This window comes from Amblyomma maculatum, chromosome 6 (genome assembly GCF_055883805.1).
Source record: "Amblyomma maculatum isolate TAMU_Amacu chromosome 6, ASM5588380v1, whole genome shotgun sequence".
Classification (NCBI taxonomy): Eukaryota; Metazoa; Arthropoda; class Arachnida; order Ixodida; family Ixodidae; genus Amblyomma; species Amblyomma maculatum.
Genome location: NC_139349.1, coordinates 134,984,551 through 135,001,482, shown reverse-complemented (window position 1 = coordinate 135,001,482; position 16,932 = coordinate 134,984,551). Strand labels below are relative to the sequence as shown.

At 43.9% G+C, this 16,932-nt stretch overlaps 1 protein-coding gene across 8 annotated transcripts in view; it reads left to right on the top strand.

Annotated features, from left to right (window-relative positions):
* LOC146186812 (V-type proton ATPase 116 kDa subunit a 1-like) overlaps window positions 1-14,013 on the top strand; it is a 43,630-nt gene extending 29,617 nt beyond the window's left edge. For 5 of the 8 annotated variants that reach the window (XM_084607439.1, XM_084607438.1, XM_084607435.1 and 2 more), the window contains 8 exons: window positions 2,330-2,408; window positions 2,495-2,613; window positions 3,708-3,930; window positions 5,337-5,462; window positions 8,052-8,156; window positions 8,483-8,711; window positions 12,160-12,331; window positions 13,818-14,013. In XM_084607439.1, the coding sequence (XP_084463565.1) occupies window positions 2,330-2,408; window positions 2,495-2,613; window positions 3,708-3,930; window positions 5,337-5,462; window positions 8,052-8,156; window positions 8,483-8,711; window positions 12,160-12,331; window positions 13,818-13,914 (1,150 nt within the window). In that variant the 3' untranslated portion in view covers window positions 13,915-14,013. Of the gene's footprint in view, window positions 1-2,329; window positions 2,409-2,494; window positions 2,614-3,707; window positions 3,931-5,336; window positions 5,485-8,051; window positions 8,158-8,482; window positions 8,712-12,159; window positions 12,332-13,817 lie in introns of those variants that run through there. The other 3 variants (XM_084607437.1, XM_084607440.1, XM_084607441.1) reach the window with 3 other exon arrangements.
* Window positions 14,014-16,932: the final 2,919 nt, after the last annotated feature.

The following is a 16,932-nucleotide window of genomic DNA, read 5'->3' as shown; positions in this document are numbered from 1 at the left end:
TTGAAGTACTGCGCTCTATATTTCTTAGCATAATTTACTCAATCTACTTGGAGCAGGGAAACAGCATACGTTTGGTGCAGTTGTTAAAATATTTCAAGTAACATGAGTACACGCTTCTGTCCTGTTTACGGCACCACCTTGAAGTGCTTGTTCGCTCCCTGGAAGGCATGAGATAAAACATTGCCTTTCCGGGTAATTGGGGGAGGAGCTCTAGCACACTCTACGGGAATCAAACATGCAAAGCAGAATGGTAGGACTAAAAACCATGCATTGTCATCGCCAGTGTATAGCATGAGATTCAGTAACCGCTGTTTTGTGTGCTGCAGTAGTTAATTCAACATTTTTCTTCTCCAGTGCGGCGCGTATGATATAGTATCAGTATGCTGTGGCTCGTGAAATCGTATTCAGACCACCCTGCATGACATTCTCTGGTGATGTCATACACATCATTGTGCATTGATCAGTCAGTATGGCACAGTGTTACACAAACACTGCAAAGCTAGCAAATGTGTCTTTAAATGGACACAGAGGAGAGCTTCAGCCATTCGCTGTTTTTGGTAAAAATTGTGCGGTTATTTGCAGCTATGTAGTTGATGGTTGTCTGGCAGTAAACGACGCCATTTTTTGCTGAGAAAACTGCAGCTAAATATTCAATTGATGACTTCTACACTGCAAAGGACCCCATGTTCATCATTTGGAGGTAAATGGGCCTGCACAGGATCTGCCTGAAGTCTGCATGAGAGCCACCTGAGGTCCACACAGGATCTGCTTGGGATCTGCACTTAAAGAACTATACTGACACACCACACTTTACATGAGAAATTATCTAATAATGACGACACATGCATTAATGCAAAAATATTCCTCTTCTTGTTCGCATTGTATACTGAGTTTGCTCCCCAGTTATGTAATTCCCTCGGACCTTTAAGGGAAAAACAAATGAAATGAAATTTATGTCCTATTAGCACAGAAGTCTATGGCGGCATTCATGACGTGAAAATTTCAAGCATCCTTTTGATAGGTGGTGGTTGGCAAATGACATGGTGGGGCAGGCCAGCAGTTTGTGTGATGTCATGAGCCGCACATTTCAGATGGGAATTAAACCCACCCACTAGGAACCATGGATCTCGAGTCACAGACGCTTGTCACGTCACGCTTGTTTTCTTTAATCTCCTTTTTAGTTCTCTCCTTTGATTCTATATTTTCTTTGCTGAAATGTGAATGCTAGCTTTGAACTGATCTGCTTTTTATTAGTTTTGTTGGAAGTTGATGATGCAGGCCGTAATTGCTCCAGACAACCTTGCAAAAATGACTGCCGGGAATCAACATTTATTTTTAATGTTGTAGGAGATGGCAAATGTTCATTTTGGCTGGCCTCTGTCTGCCAGCCATGCTTGGTTAATGTGCAGGTGTCAAAGCAGTGTGTGGGAGGGATAGAATACTCGCCATCTTGCTACTATTCAAGGTCGTAGCCTGATGTGCTTTGACAGTGGCATCCACAATACTGATGGTGTTGATTATTGAGGCTCCACGCTGAACAGAGAGGGGGCCATTACTGCTAAGCTTTGCTTGGTCATGCCTTGAAACACAATTCCCGATGCAAAAGACATTGTGGACCAAATTTCACCACAAATTCAGTCCACTGTAAGCAGTGGTCTGTTTTAACTGGCTGCAGTAGACTGAAACTTCTTGGATTTAAAATGCATGATAAACCAACAAAATTGGTCATATTGTAGGTTATATCTGGCTGTTCATATTATCTGGATTCAATGCAATGAGCATCAATTGTAGCTGTATCTTGCTAGTGCTCACATAGGGCTGAAACCTGGAAAGCAATGAAAAGGCTTGAAAAAAGTTCCGGATAGCACAGTGAGGTGTGTAAAATGTAAATTATAACGTCAAGAGGCAGGAAGAGAACTGGGTGGATTTGGGAACAGATAAAGGTTAATGACATCCTATTTTAAATTGGAAGGAGGATAGAGGCAGTAGCAGGGTATGTAAATGCAGAGAAATAACTTACTTTCACTTGGACGAGGTAGTAGGGTGAATTCTAAACAAGGCATAGCAAATAACAGCACAGTTGTTTAACGCAATGTAACTTGGAAATGTGCTTACTAGATCAGCAAGGAGAGATCACTGTCAAGTTGACAGTGCAGGAAATGGTGATTTTCACAGTGACGAATGAATTTGAAAGATGCATATACAGCCTTCATTATTTTATGGCTGTTAGTCTCATGTTTGCTTCATTGCAATCTGGAAGTGAAGTTTTCTTTCATGGCAGAACAAAGCATGGTGGACTGAGCACAAGATTTTTGTACTCCACCTTCAGGGCCAATTACCACGAGCACGAGCAGCTAGACCCGGTGGACAACTTCATGGGATCGCCGTACCCCTTTGGTGTAGATCCTGTAAGTGCCACTGCTGTGTAATTTCTACGTGCTGGCTTAAACGGCATGTTGCTGTCAAAGCACATGATTTGCCGGACACCACGCAGGCATGGCAGCTGGCGGCCAACAAGATTCCCTTCACAAATTCGTACAAGATGAAGATGTCAATCATACTCGGCGTCTCTCAGATGCTCTTTGGGGTGTTCCTTGGCCTCTGGAACCACAGGTGAGTAGTGCACGTTCGTTTTTCCTTCCTGTCTGATTGCTTCATATTTTGTTATGAGCCAGTTCTCACCAGATTTTGAACTGAAAATGAATTTGGAGAATATATAACCATGCTATTCAGAATTTCAAACATAGCCTCAGAAGCATGGTTTAATTGATTTGGTTTATGGGGTTTAACCATCCAAAGTGACTCAGGCTATGAGAGACGCCGTAGTAGAGGGCTTGGGAAATTTCGACCACCTGGGGTTCTTTAACATGCACTGAAATCGCACAGCACACTGGCGACTTACTTATTGCTTCTATCGAAAAGCTGCTGCCACGGCCGGGATTAGATCCCCCATCCTTGGTTGTAGTAGAGTGCCGTAACCACTGCACCACCACGAGTCAGAAGCATGCGTAGCTTGGTCTATACAGTGAGATGGTTCATGATAGCTTGAACTGCCAATGCACTACAAGATTCATACCAAAGAAAAAAGACCTCTGAATCCAACTTCTCATGGTGCAAACTGATGTCCCCGTCCATGGTCAGAGCCATGAATTCATTTCCTTAAGGTGTGGCCATCAGGCCAGGCTTTCGTCTCTTGACTTGAGTAACCTAGCATAGCCTGAAGAAGATTAAACGGTGCTTTCAAAGCATTTGCATCAGTTGCCCTTATAGACTTTCCCCCAGATTTCATGCAGACCTAACAAATTGCACATGCCACCTGTCGCAGGGGGCAGTTGTACTATTCTTTTTCTTGCCCGCTTAAAATGTGTCACTGCTGGAATCGTACTGGTGTCTAAACCTAAACTGTTGCGCCATCTTTAAAAGCTCTTGGCAGATTAGTTACCTTGGTATTTGTTCAGAGGAAATAAAGCTTGTTGCTTCCAGTGATTGCCTTCAGCTCTGATGGGCCTTGAACCTAATTCTTTACACTAAAATCGACTGCAATTGCCATCATTGAAGGGCTGCAATACGGATAACGAATAAGAGGCTGTGTGCACAGGTTCTTGATCCTATTCGGTAAATGTCGTTGTACTGCTCCACTGATGTGCATTGACAAAGTGCGAAATGGTTGTTTGGCAGCAATGTTGATCTCTGATCTCGTTTCTCAGGTTCTTTGGCCACATGGCCAACGTGTGGTGTGAGTTTGTGCCCCAGCTGCTGTTTCTGTGTTCCATCTTTGGCTACCTGGCGATCACCATCCTTGCCAAGTGGACCATCAACTTTGGCAAGGATACCTACTGCGCCCCCAGCTTGCTCATCATGCTCATCAATATGTTCCTCTTCTCGTACCCGTCTGAGCCCTGTTACCAGGCGCAGTTTTACAATGGGCAGGTGAGGAGAAACTCTGCTTTTTTAAGTTTGGAAGGTGCATGTAGGCATGCATACAGAGGGCTGCAAAGTGAAACAATGTCAGATTTGTTGTTAAAAAACATGCGGTATGACATCTCATAGCGACGCATGGGCTCTAAGCTACATCATCGTAGAGGGGCTCTTTACATGCACTGATATTGCACAGTACACCAGAATCTTTTACGTTTAGCCTTCCTTGAAACACGGCTGCTATGGCCAGGCTTAAGCTGTGGTCCTCCGGCTCGGAAGCAGAGTGGCTCGTAACCAATGAGCCACCACGGCGGGTAGGTTTAATGTTTCATTAGCCGTAAGGTGAGCAGAGTGCTGGACAAATGCCTGTCTTGGACGGTTACGTTTAGCGCTATGCATAAAGGCTCCTTTCTTCACAAAATTCGGTGTTGGCATTGCGAGCAAAAACACACAGGCATGCCTGTGGTGTTAAAAAATACAGGTGGGCGAAATTTCCAAAGCCCTACACTACAATAAACTAAAGTACCTAAGTATTTTTGTGCATTGGCCACAGTCTCGCAATTTCGCCGTGCCTGTCCGAAGAGCACGTGCCTGCCCGAAGAAGGAAAAAAAAGAAAAAGAGTAAAAGAAGACAAATAACTGGGTAGTTGGTAGAAGCCAAAAACAACGAGTTGCTAGGACAGAAGGTTTGTTCGAACGTTGTGACCGCGGTGTGCTCCAATCAGTGCCGCGGCGGCCAGGCACTGATTGGATGTTTGTTTTGTGTGGCGTCGCGAGATTGCATGACATAGCCAAGTTAAGAGAAGCTGATGACTTGGCTAGTTCCTTTGAGATGAGTATCGAACCCTCCAGGAACCTTGGATCCCAGCTGACACTCTAGCCCTAGGCCATGCAGCCACGTTCTACTGCTTTGTTAAAGCAGAGCTTTGTCTGTCGGGTGATCTTTTACATAACTTATGACTGTGTGCTAATAGGTATGTCCAAAATATTAGAGGCACAAATTAAGGGATGATTGTGATTAAGCCAGTATCAAGGTGCATGTACAGCCTAACATAATTCGAAGGTGATCACTTTAGAATGAACCTACTAGCATTACAATCTTCAGATGCAGTTGCTCTATCTTGCAACATCTTGTTCGTTGCTAAGTGACTGTAGCGCCACGCTCGGTCGCAAGCCATGGCATGGTGCTGGACAAGAAAGAAGTTGGCCCAAGGCACAGCAGCGCGAGTGGCGCAAATAAAGCAAGTCAGTTCGAAGCAGTAGCTGCGACAGATTTGGTGACTCTGCATTGACCACACAACACCACCCTTCCTTGTTTGCTTCCCCTGCCACTTCCTCAACATACGGTCCTTCATACTTCAAACAAGACTCCTATTAGAGATGTCTTTTAACAGGCTGGCCAACTTCCGTCCTTGCAGCCCCTGCAGCAAGACTGGCCATTGCAAGCACCTCGCTTCTCACTGCTTCTTGAACCTTCCCAAGTAGACCCACGGTGCTCTGCTTCGCCGCATCTAGCCATGTCATCACAACAGCAAGCTGCTGCGGTACTGCTGCCGTCATTCAGTTGTAAGGCTGTGCCTATGCTGTAGGTTCACACAGGGCCACCTGCCTTGCTGCCTCTGCATGTCTTCACCCCACATCACCTAAGGCTCCTGGCATTTCGAGCCCACTGCGCATGCTGTTCAGCATGCGCAGCAAGCTTTCCCGACACCGGACACAAAAAGCTGAGAAGCCTGTACTGCTCCTTCCAATTGTAGACACGTCAGCCTTGATTCTCGCAACCTTCTCAACAGAACAGCGGTTCCACTTCAGGCGCCCAACGGCGTGCGACATCAGCTTTACATCAGCTTCATTAAGATGGCATGTTTTCATCAGCACCTATTACTATGTACATCCAATGGTGTTTACTAGGGCAATCGCTAACAGAATCAGGGCAATCTTAGACTTCAACCAAGCAAGAGATCAAGCAGATTTTCGGAAAGGGTACTCTACTATTGATCATATCCATACCATCAACCAGGTGATAGAAAAATGCTTGAAGTATAACCAGCCTTTATACATAGCATTCATTGATTATGAAAAAGCGTTTGGCTCAGTAGAAACCTCGGCAGTCATACAGACATTGCGAAATCGGAGAGCAGATGAGCTGTATGTGAAAGTACTGGAAGATATCTATAGTAGCTGCACAGCAACCATAATTCTGCATAAAGAAAGTAAAAAAATTCCCATAAAGAAAGATGTTAGGCAAGGAGACACAATCTCCCCAGTGCTATTCACAGCTTGCTTAGAGGAAGCATTCAGAGACTTGGAATGGGAGCAGTTAGGGGTGGGGGTCAATGGAGAATACCTCAGTAATCTGCCATTCTTTGATGACATTGCCTTGCTAATTAACTCAGGGGATGAACTGCAAAAAAATTATTGATGACCTAGACAGGAATAGCAGAAAGGTAGGCTTTAAAATCAATATGCAGAAGACTAAGGTGATGTTCAGCAGCCTCTGGAAGGAACAGCAGTTCGCAATAGGTAGCGAAGCACTGGAAGGGGTAGACGAATATGTCTACTTTGGACAGGTAGTAACCGCAGATCCAGACCATGAAAGGGAAACAACTAGGAGAATAAGATTGAATGGAGTGCATTTGGCAAGTTGTTTTTTTTTTTTTTTTATTTTTTTTTTTTATTGCGCAAGTTCGCCCTTCGGCATAAGGGTTTAAATATATTGATACAGGCCTGTGGCAGCAATGGATGCCAACAGCTCTCGGTGGTGTGGGCAATGTAGAGCCAAAAAATACTTGCCAGTACAGGTAAGATGCAACTGCTGTATACTTTCTTCTTGAGCGATACCGATAAGCTGCTAGTCAATCTGTGAATAATTTGGCAAGTATTCACAGATTGACTAGCAGCTTATCGGTATCGCTCAAGAAGAAAATATACAACAGTTGCATCTTACCTGTACTCACCTATGGTGCTCAAACGTCTAGGCTAATGAAAAGGGTTCTACTTAAGTTGAGTACAACACAGAGGGCTATGGAACGAAAAATGGTAGGTGTAACATAAAAGATAGGAAGCATGCAAAGGGGGTCAGAGAAATAACTCGAGTTAATGACAATCTAGGGGAAATCAGGAGTAAGAAATGGGCATGGGCAGGGCATTTAGAGCGTAGATAGGACAGCCGATGGTCGCTTAGGGTAACAAATGGATTCCAAGGGAAGAAAAGCGGAGCAGGGGGTGGCAGAAGTTAGGTGGGTGGATGAGGTTAAGAAGTTCGCAGGGGTAAAGTGGATGCAGCTAGCACAGAACTGGTTAATTGGAGGAGTATGGAAGAGGTCTCTGCCCTGCAATGGGTATAGTCTGGCTGATGATGATGATTACACCACCATTCACAGCACACGTGTCAAGATCGACACATGATCACACGTTGCCACGTGCCATGAACCATGCACTGCACTTCCTTTCGACATCACCCTGCACTCTTCAGTCTAGCGCCCAAAGAGGAGCATTCGCTCATCGTTACAGTCATTCCTTTTACGACTGCTTGGGCACCTGTCTTCTGGCTTCTTCTTCGTACTGCCAGGTGCCTCAATCTAACCTAACCTAATCTTAACCTAACTTCAACATTGGCAGGCCGCCAGAATACTGACCCTCCCACTGGCAGCCACACCACAGGATCACTGACCATGGCGTTGTCTTGGACACTTTTGTGACGATGCATGCTTACCACTGCTATGTGTGGCTCATTCTATGGAGGGCAGCCCTGTAATGCCCTTCGTGCCGTGCTCTGTCGCAAGCCACGGCACGGTGCCGGACAAGGAAGAAGTTGGCACTGGGCACGGCAATGCGAACGGCGCAAATAAAATTGTTAGTATGAACCTTAATGCTGCCGGAGCTGGTCCTATCCTCGCCATAGCTGCGACATGGCCACGACTCCAGGAAAAAAATTTTTGGCCATCTCACTCGAATGAAAGTGATAACATTCAAGTTGCACTAGACTGTACATGAATGAGGGCCTGCAAGGAAAGCCGCAGGCGAGAGCCCAATTTTTTAAAGTTGTATTTAATTTTTTGTGTGCTATTTGAACAATCTCTGTTAGGTCCAAAAAAAATTCTGCAGCATCCTTCTCTCTTTATTCTGTGCAGAAAGGGCTGCAAAGCTTCCTTGTCATCTTGGCAATGGTATGCATTCCATGGATTCTGCTCTCCAAGCCCTTCTACCTTTACTTCAAACACAAGAGGGCAGCCAAGGTAATGCAACACTCTGAATACTTGCAGAAGTTTCGACAATAATACCACGGTTCTCAACTTGGTCAACACCCGCTTGTTGCTTATGTCCTAATATAGAAAAAAATGTTTCTCGTCATGAAAGAGTACGCTGGTTGTACGTTAAGAACTCTGCAGTGAAAAAATTAATTCTTAAAAGTAAGTCTAAACTATGCTTCTTATCGCTCGCTTTCTTGCATTCAGTCACTGTTAGTTTCATTTAGATGATGCCTTAGCTTTTGTCAGGTGTGCTGCCAAACATCGAGATCACCCCAGACGGATGTTTGAAAGTTCCACACATCCATGCACAGGCTGCTTCTCGTGCCTCGGCTCGGCCTGAGAGGGAAGCCGAAGACAGTGCGCTGGCCAAGTCATCGAAGGCTGCCAGTGGCGGTGGAGGCCATGGTGATGATTCTGGCGAGTTCAACTTTGGCGACACCTTCATCAACCAGACCATCCACACCATCGAGTATTGCCTCGGCTCCGTGTCCCACACAGCCTCCTACCTCCGACTCTGGGCGCTTAGCCTGGCACACGCACGTGAGTGCAACTTGGTCTGCTAGAGGTTGCTTGAAATACTATGTGGTGGAAGTGTGTGGTGAAGATTTGATTGTTAAAACTAGTGGCGGTGAATGTCCCCATTATAAGTTTGCAATTTCTAACTCAAATTCACTTTTAGCCCTTTATACAAAATGCAGAAACATTTGTGCCATTAGGTTCAAGTGCAGATTTATATCTGTGCCATATTAATGCGACATCATTTCTTGGCTCATGGGTGACATGAACAAAATGTCTGACCACGAGATGTGTACAATAACTTACAATAACTAGGCAATTAACAAAAAAAAATAATGATTGAGATAAGTCATAGCAGTGTGTACAGTACTAGTTAGCCAGGATAGTGATCAGATGAGGTAGATAAGACCGATAACATAACTTAGTGGGAATTAGGTCAACATTAATGGTAATCATATGACATCATCATATTAGATATATTTACTGATGATAGCTAGTGATAGTAATCATAATGATGTGGTGATAATGAGAGACGATAATGAGAAGATAATGTAATTCAGTGGGAAGTTAGGTCAAAATAAATGGTAATCCTACGATGTCATCAGATAAGATAGTGATAATTACTGATATAATGATTGATAATGTCATGACAAGGCACAGTCGAGACAAGTTTTACTAGAATAAGCTCTTTATTGGGCTGACTTGCGCCCGCTAAAGAACTAAGCAATTTGGCAGCGGTGATAACAAGAGTGCTTGGTGGACGTCGAACTATGAATGCCCGTCGCACCTGTCAATGCTCAATTTAAAGGTGGCTAAGAAACATCTAGATATAGCCGCAAACGTTGACTAGCATGATCTGGAACATTGTCGAAACACACGCGAGTGGCTGGAATCCCAGATACATCTCGGCGCATCTAGCGCGGCAAAGAAAATGATAAAGCCGCATCTTGTGACAACGAGCATGAACAAACAAAGAGTATAGAATTGATCCATGCGCTACAATCACAATGATAAGGCCGCATGCTGGCAGCTGTTGAAAAAAAAAGGCTTGAATGGTTTGCGGCAATAAGATAGTTAATTAGATAGGCAGTGATAATTAGTGATGTCGTCAACTGATCATGTGATTGTTTTTTTTCTTTGATAATTTGTGAAGGATACAGTCTATTAGACCCTGTCGTGAGACCTGCATTTGCATATGAGAGCAGCAATTGCACAAATTAAAGAGGACATACTACGCCGGACATGGCAGGGACTGAGCACATATTGAACTTTGTTAAACTACTACCAAAATTTTAGGAGTGTGTGAACGTTATACAGCAAGCTGCACCAGTCTACCTCTCCCCATTTCTGGAGTATCCATACTCAAAGTTATAAGGATCATTTTAGAATACCCTGTATATAAAGGAAATCTGAAAATTCAGGAGGTGTGCAATGCACCACACCACAGTGCAAAAATAACTGTCGTGGTCATAAGGCACTGATAAGCTTAGTGAAGGGCATAGGGGTAGCATGCGTCACTGTGCGACTTGGGATCCAAGGGTGCCAAGCCTAATTTTCACCTTGCCCTCCCATCGCAAAGGAGTTGCCCGAGTTGGCAGTTTCTAGCTGTGAACTCGGGCATGTCATGTGGTCTCGAGACGTTGTACAACCTGCCAATCAATCAGTGCCAAGCCATGTTACCTGCCAACCACCAGCTGCCAGAGGCATGCTCACAATGGCAACACTAATACCGAATTTTGTGCTGAATCGGGTCTTCAGCAATTTTGCATAGAAACTGTGTTCTAAGTCATTGCCCACAGGCACCTTGTACATCTTAAATGGTTGCCAGAAATTGTGTTGCTTATTGTTAGCAGCTAAAATTTTCAGCAGATTTCCTCAATCATGTGCTAAACTTCAGTGGAATTATATCTTATGATGTACATTTCTCATTGTGCGTAGAGTGTAAGGAACCCCAGGTGGTCGAAATTTCAGAGTTCTCCACTCATAGCCTGAGTCGCTTTGTGATGCCAGACCCCCATAATCCAAACCAAACCAGCCTGTATTGTATTGATCAAGTGCTCCACAAGCCTCTGCACTCAGATAGTTATTCCATAAACCAAGGGTTCTTAAACTAGGTTCTGCAGAACCCAGGGCTTTTGTGGATTCCACGAGCTGCCACAGGACTTCAACCCCTCAGCATCTAAACTTTTGGTTATCTAGCTTATAGATGGATATCATAGGCTTAGGACACAGATGTATTACTGTAGACACACGCAATCGCAGGCTGCTCGTGTACACTCTCCGAGCCAAGTGAACGCTTCACCTGTACTTCGTTTCATACATCAAGTGCAACACTGTCAAAGCTAGAGCTCTTGTTCGCGCTCCCTGCATCCGTGATAAAAAATAGTGCCTGCTCTTGATGAGAGGAAATAATAGTTGCTGTGTCTGGAAACTTAATACATCTTACATTTACCATCAACTTCATGAAAAGCATAAGCTTTTAGGGAGAAAGGATTGGGTTCGGTGAATTTGTATGTTTTGTTTGTCGTTTTGTTTCGTGTCACGTTTTCGCTGCCCCACAGTGACCTCTGCTGCCTCTTCGGAGCAGATCTGTGCTATAAGATCCGCACTGCGAATATGTTTAGACACGCGAAGCAAGTTATTGCAAACGTGTATGCTCGGAATAGAGCCGTTCCCGCTGAAACCACTCGGCCACAGAATGAGTGCATAGTGATATGTCTTTTTTTTCTTTCTTGTGGGCTACTTGCGTAGCTTTCGCTGCGTTGCACTTGATGTATGAAACCGAGTATAGCGCCGCATCCTGCAGCTATATATATGTGCAGCGGGCATATGCTAGTCTGGTGTGCATCTACACTAATATGTCTCCGGTATGCTGAAACTCTCCAGGAGAGCCTTACAGTGACATCACCCTTATATAAGGGCGCCCATCAAGCGACTTTTCACTTGTCAGGAATCGTAGCAAACCATTTTCCAAAATTTGGCCAGCGCTGATGGTCGCTTTTGGGCATACTGCATCTTAAGAAGCAGTGACGAGCAGTGAACATGCACAATGGGGAAGTCTTGCTTATTTTCTTCCTACAGCAACACCTATAGCAACTGTGAGAAAGTTAAGGCAGATTTTGGTACCAGCTCTTGAACCAGAAAAATGTGCGTACTGGGAGCAACTTCCAAAGATTTCCAAAGATTGAAATGGAAAGACTAGTGTACTGAGAATAGTTGAAATGCAGAGCGAATCGAATTAGCAAGCTCTGTTGTGAACTATTCAAAATTTTGAAAAATCCCAAAGCGGTTCAGAGAGGAGAAAGCCGTAATAAACTGAGAAAGAAGTAAAGCTCGCCTGCCCTCTTTTGCGCAGCTTGGCATATATCAAAATGGCACAATTTGCACAGCTGTCCCACAGTGTTTCATATAGTATCTCAGTTGTGTAACTTGTTGCTACACGCTGTGGGCGATGTGTGTGCTTATTGTGCAGAGCTCTCGGAGGTGCTGTGGAACATGGTGCTGAAGACTGGCCTGATGCCCCTGAGTGCAATTGGCGGCTTCGTCATGTATTTGACATTCGCCGCCTGGGCTGTCCTCACCGTGGCTGTCCTGCTCGTCATGGAGGGGCTGTCCGCCTTCCTGCATGCCATGAGACTCCACTGGTATGCACAATACTGCTGTATTTGAATCTTGACGAAACACTAAAGCTCGCAAGGCAGCTTTAATCTTATAGCTTTAGAGTTAGCCTCCATGCTTATCTCAGTACACTGAACATATGGCACAGCAGAGTGCAAAGAGAAAGAGATGGTTAATGTCACCTATAGAGGCCAATTTATAATACTACTATACTACTATTTCTAATACTACTAAAATATACTAAACTGTAGCTCTTCAGGTCGCTTTTGAACTTTTTTAATACTATATGGATTGCACGTTTTGCAGAGGATGGCGGAATTTGATCTAGTTTGCCATCACAAATTGAAAATCTGCTCTAGGAGCTGTTCCTAAAAGAGCTTTGCATTTGTTGAAACAGCCACCTCGCGTGCCAGAGCTTTCCGTGTTGTTGACATGGTAGCGAGTGGAAATAGAACAGCAGGGACTTAGAATAACGACATGTAACTGCTCAAGAGCGAACTGAAATTAAAGGTATGCTTTTCTCGGACCACTAGATGAAGTTCCAGGCTGTATATGGCCAATCCGTCATTCATGATGAGGTCGGAGCTTGTGAATTCGCTTTTGGACTCTTTGCCACTGCTTAAAAAAAACAAACAAAAAAATTCACAGTAGAGGCAGCAGAATTGTGTAAATGATGCCGAATTCTTAGTGCGTCATGAGCTTGATGACATTTTTGTTGAAAATTGAGATCACCCCAATCCGTATAGATATTTCTTCATCGCTGCTTGCTGAAAAAAAAGTGAACCACGCAGAACAAACTACAGTTATACTATATGCCTAGCTGAGACTAGATATTTCAACATGGAAAGTTGAGGTCAGCAATGTGTCAAGAACTATAGTTTGAACAAGAGCCTATGGAACAATCCCGAAAGTCAAGTGTCCACCTAATTTTTTACCATCGTTCCAAAGCTGCAGAAATTTTTGAGTGTTCTAAGGTAATAAATCTAAATACGCATCCTTTCCCTAATTTGGTGAAGTGGCACCTTTCACTTTACTGCTTTGCATTATAGAAAAGACACCTAGAAAACTGTTCAATGTTATTAGTTATATTGTGATGTTCAAGAACCCATAAATGTGGGACATGTAGTATAACACTACTGTTCGTGTAATCACAGGGTGTTTGCAGTTTACCTCTCATTGTGACATTCAAAAAAATTATGCACTGATTTTGAGTAACAGAAAGTGAGATACAAACACTCACAGTGTCGCACTTTATTTCTGTTTGTGGTAGCCCTTCTTGGCCTTGTTCTGTTCCTTTTGAGAGAACATTGCTATAACATAATGCACTCTCACAAAAACTCCCAAAATACAGTAACAAGTTCCTTGCTATGTGCTTATGCATGAACATAGTATAGTAACTAACTACAAGCAAATCTTTAGAGTATGCGCAGAATTCCACGTGTACTTCCTGTAGACCAATTTCCCTATGAAGTAGCCAACTTGCTTTCTCGCCTTGCTGACTCTTCCGTGCAGGGTGGAGTTCCAGAGCAAGTTCTACAAGGGAGAGGGGCACATGTTTGTGCCATTTGCATTTGACACCATACTGGAGACAATGGCCGCAGAAGAGTAGGCCTGGCCTCAAAGGGAGCTCGTGCATAGCTCTCACTAAAAAAACATGCAGATGTGCATGTGTACATAGCCTTCTTGTCTGGAAATTAAAATTTATTTCTGACGAGTTCTTGTCCTTGTTGTCAATTATATTCCAGTGTATGAATACTGAATTAAATAAATTGAATTTGGAAATTCACACCTGAGATAGGACAAGTGCAAACTTCAGCCGAGCTTTATTATGGGAAAGGCACATACATTACTGGTCACTGAAGGCGTCTCACCAACAAGGCGGTGTGTGTGTGGAAGAATGTGCCCTTGAACGCTTCTCTTTCTCTGTAAACTGAGATAGGCATTCCTAAATTTTGCCTTTCCTGTAATAACGCTCAGCTGAAATTGGTGCTGGTCCTCTGTTTCTTCCCTTCTGTCAGCATTCCACTGCACTGTGGTTCACGGAATATACAAACTTGCCGAACTTTTTTCAATAACCCCCATTGTTCCATTCCTGGGTGCTGTTTCCCAGGCTGTTCTGTTGGGCCAGTCTTTAACATGCTATGTAAAACAAACAGTTGTGAGTGAAGTGTTCCGCCACAGTACATCTCAAATGCTGCTCTGCACAGGTTTGAGAGAAAGTGCAGAATTTATGTAGGCTACCTCACCTATCTTAACTACACTACTATCAGTCACAGCTAGCATAGTAGCTGTTGCTGTTGCAGTTGCATTGAGGCACATTTAGAGTGTGGACATTGCGGTAGGAAAATGGCCCTCCGCCTTTTTCACAAGGCCACTTTGCGCATGTGCACCCCTCCCCTGGTTGAAAATGAACCACCAGCCCCAGCAGCGTATATACAGGGCCATCAGGGGCAGCTGGAGTTGATCTTGGGGCTTAATATTTGTGACACTCTTATTTCGCAGGCGGCCGAGTCTCCCAAGGGCGTTTTTAACCAGTAGCAGATGAATTTTCAACCACTCGCCGGAGAGTACCACATCTTGTGAAAAAGGCGGATAGCGAGACCTTTCACCAACTATCTTTGCTCTACATGCAGATCGATTTCACCACAGAACCCAATCTTAATTGTGCCCATTTCTGTAAATTTTCTTGTATTTGCAACCAGTTGGTGCTACAAGCTGTACCGTTTGAAGGGTTTGGAGAGCGGAATTGTGCGTCTGTTTCACTAGGAAGATTATGCACACATTCCAGTATAGTATGTTTCTGCTAGCAACTAATCTCGCATTCAAACATTCTAAACACAGTGCAACAGGGTGCTCAAAGCAAAATCTTAGCACCATTTTGAGAAGACATAGAAGCCATACAATAAGACCCCTTGCTGTTAAAAGTTAATGCATCTGCCAAATCTAGGAGTGCGCCAACACATTTGTGATTCTCGGTAGCCTGCAAAGAGCATTCTCTACTTTGATCTACAGCGCACTTTGAGTCTTGCAAATATTTGAAAACTGTCCAATTTTACTTCAATCCACTGTGAACTATTGTTTCTGCACATTGTTCAACCCTGCTCGTCCCTTATCAAGTCTATTAGCAGGATGCTTCAAAAGGTGTCAAAATGTGCATGCATGGTAGTGACAGGCCCAGCACCTCCATACAGCAGCATGCATTTAACACATCGGCCATCAAACATAGGGCATAGACATCACCTATTGACCTAGTTAGGTCTGCTTGAGGGTTCATTACTGGGTTCATATAGGAGGCAGTGCTCAAGTATTACTACGCGAGGGTGGCCAAATCCTGTTCCGGCAGAAGGATGCATTTCTAGAGTGCTAGCTCTCTATTCCAGATGCAAACTCTGGGACGCTTCAGTATCTCCAGATGACCTCAACCTCAGTCAAGGTCAAACTGACTTGTCCTGTTTAGCAGCAAGTCTCACTTAGTGTAGTGTGCTATGGTGAACTGGTGCACGATCACACGACTGACTGCTTTGCTAATTATGTGTTTTAACTAATTCGTTAATTAGTCAACTTTTATGCTACATCAAGTCTACTGTTGAAAAGGTTTACACGACTAGAATCCAAATATATATCGTGTTGCTATTGCTCGTTTTAGGTGTAACTAAAATTAAACACTTATGGTACATTTGGCTGTCTTCACCGGGATTGGCCCACATCCCACTCCTTGTCTTAGAGGCTGAGGCAAATGCAGACAGTAAGCTGCTACAGCCCTGTGACCGCATGCTTACAGGTAAGCAAATACAGGTCAGCACAGTACTTCATGCCACCGAGTTGAACGATGCACCATCTAACGCACACTTTCATATTTTTGGTTATGCAAGTTTTCCACCACTGCTTCAATCGCCACAACTAAATTCACTTTGCCCTGAAGTATACACAGTGCCATTTGGAAAATTCTGGGGAATTATGCCAAATTGGTTTGGTAAAACTTTATTTCCCACAGTAGGGGTCCTAAAGGACACTCGGCTAGGCGCGAGGTGTAGAGGGCAGCTGCCAAAAGAAGTTGCCCCATTTTTTTTAAAACACACTTCCAACACCTTCAAACATGGCTGCCACATCCTGCAAGGCTTAGGCACAGAATTTCAGATGACTGTTGACAAGCTTCCCTACTCTGCAAGCACATTCACACTGTTATATATACATATATATATACCTTTTACCAAGAACAATTATATCATCAAACCGCACCTGCATGATGCAATGATTTTTGGATTTGACTGGAAAACTTTTATTTTCGGCTTAACGTGTTAGGGGGTCCTTAGCTGGCTAGATGGCAGTCGTATTTTGGTGGGGACCTCTTGGGCTCTTCTGATAATGTGTACTTGAGATTGCTTAGCTCCAACAATGGTGAGTAAAATTTTTGCATGCAAACTTGCAACTCGCAAAGAGTCCTTTGTAGTACCAGCATTTAAGCTATGCAAGTTATTCCAGCTCAAATTTGTATTCGCTTCACAACTAAAAATTTCATACTGGCACACTCCCATTCAAGACCAAACTTCTAGTGGGCACCTGTTGTGAGTTTTACCTCTATTCAACAGAGTTCTTGTATGCAAAGATGGTTTTGCAGTTTTATATT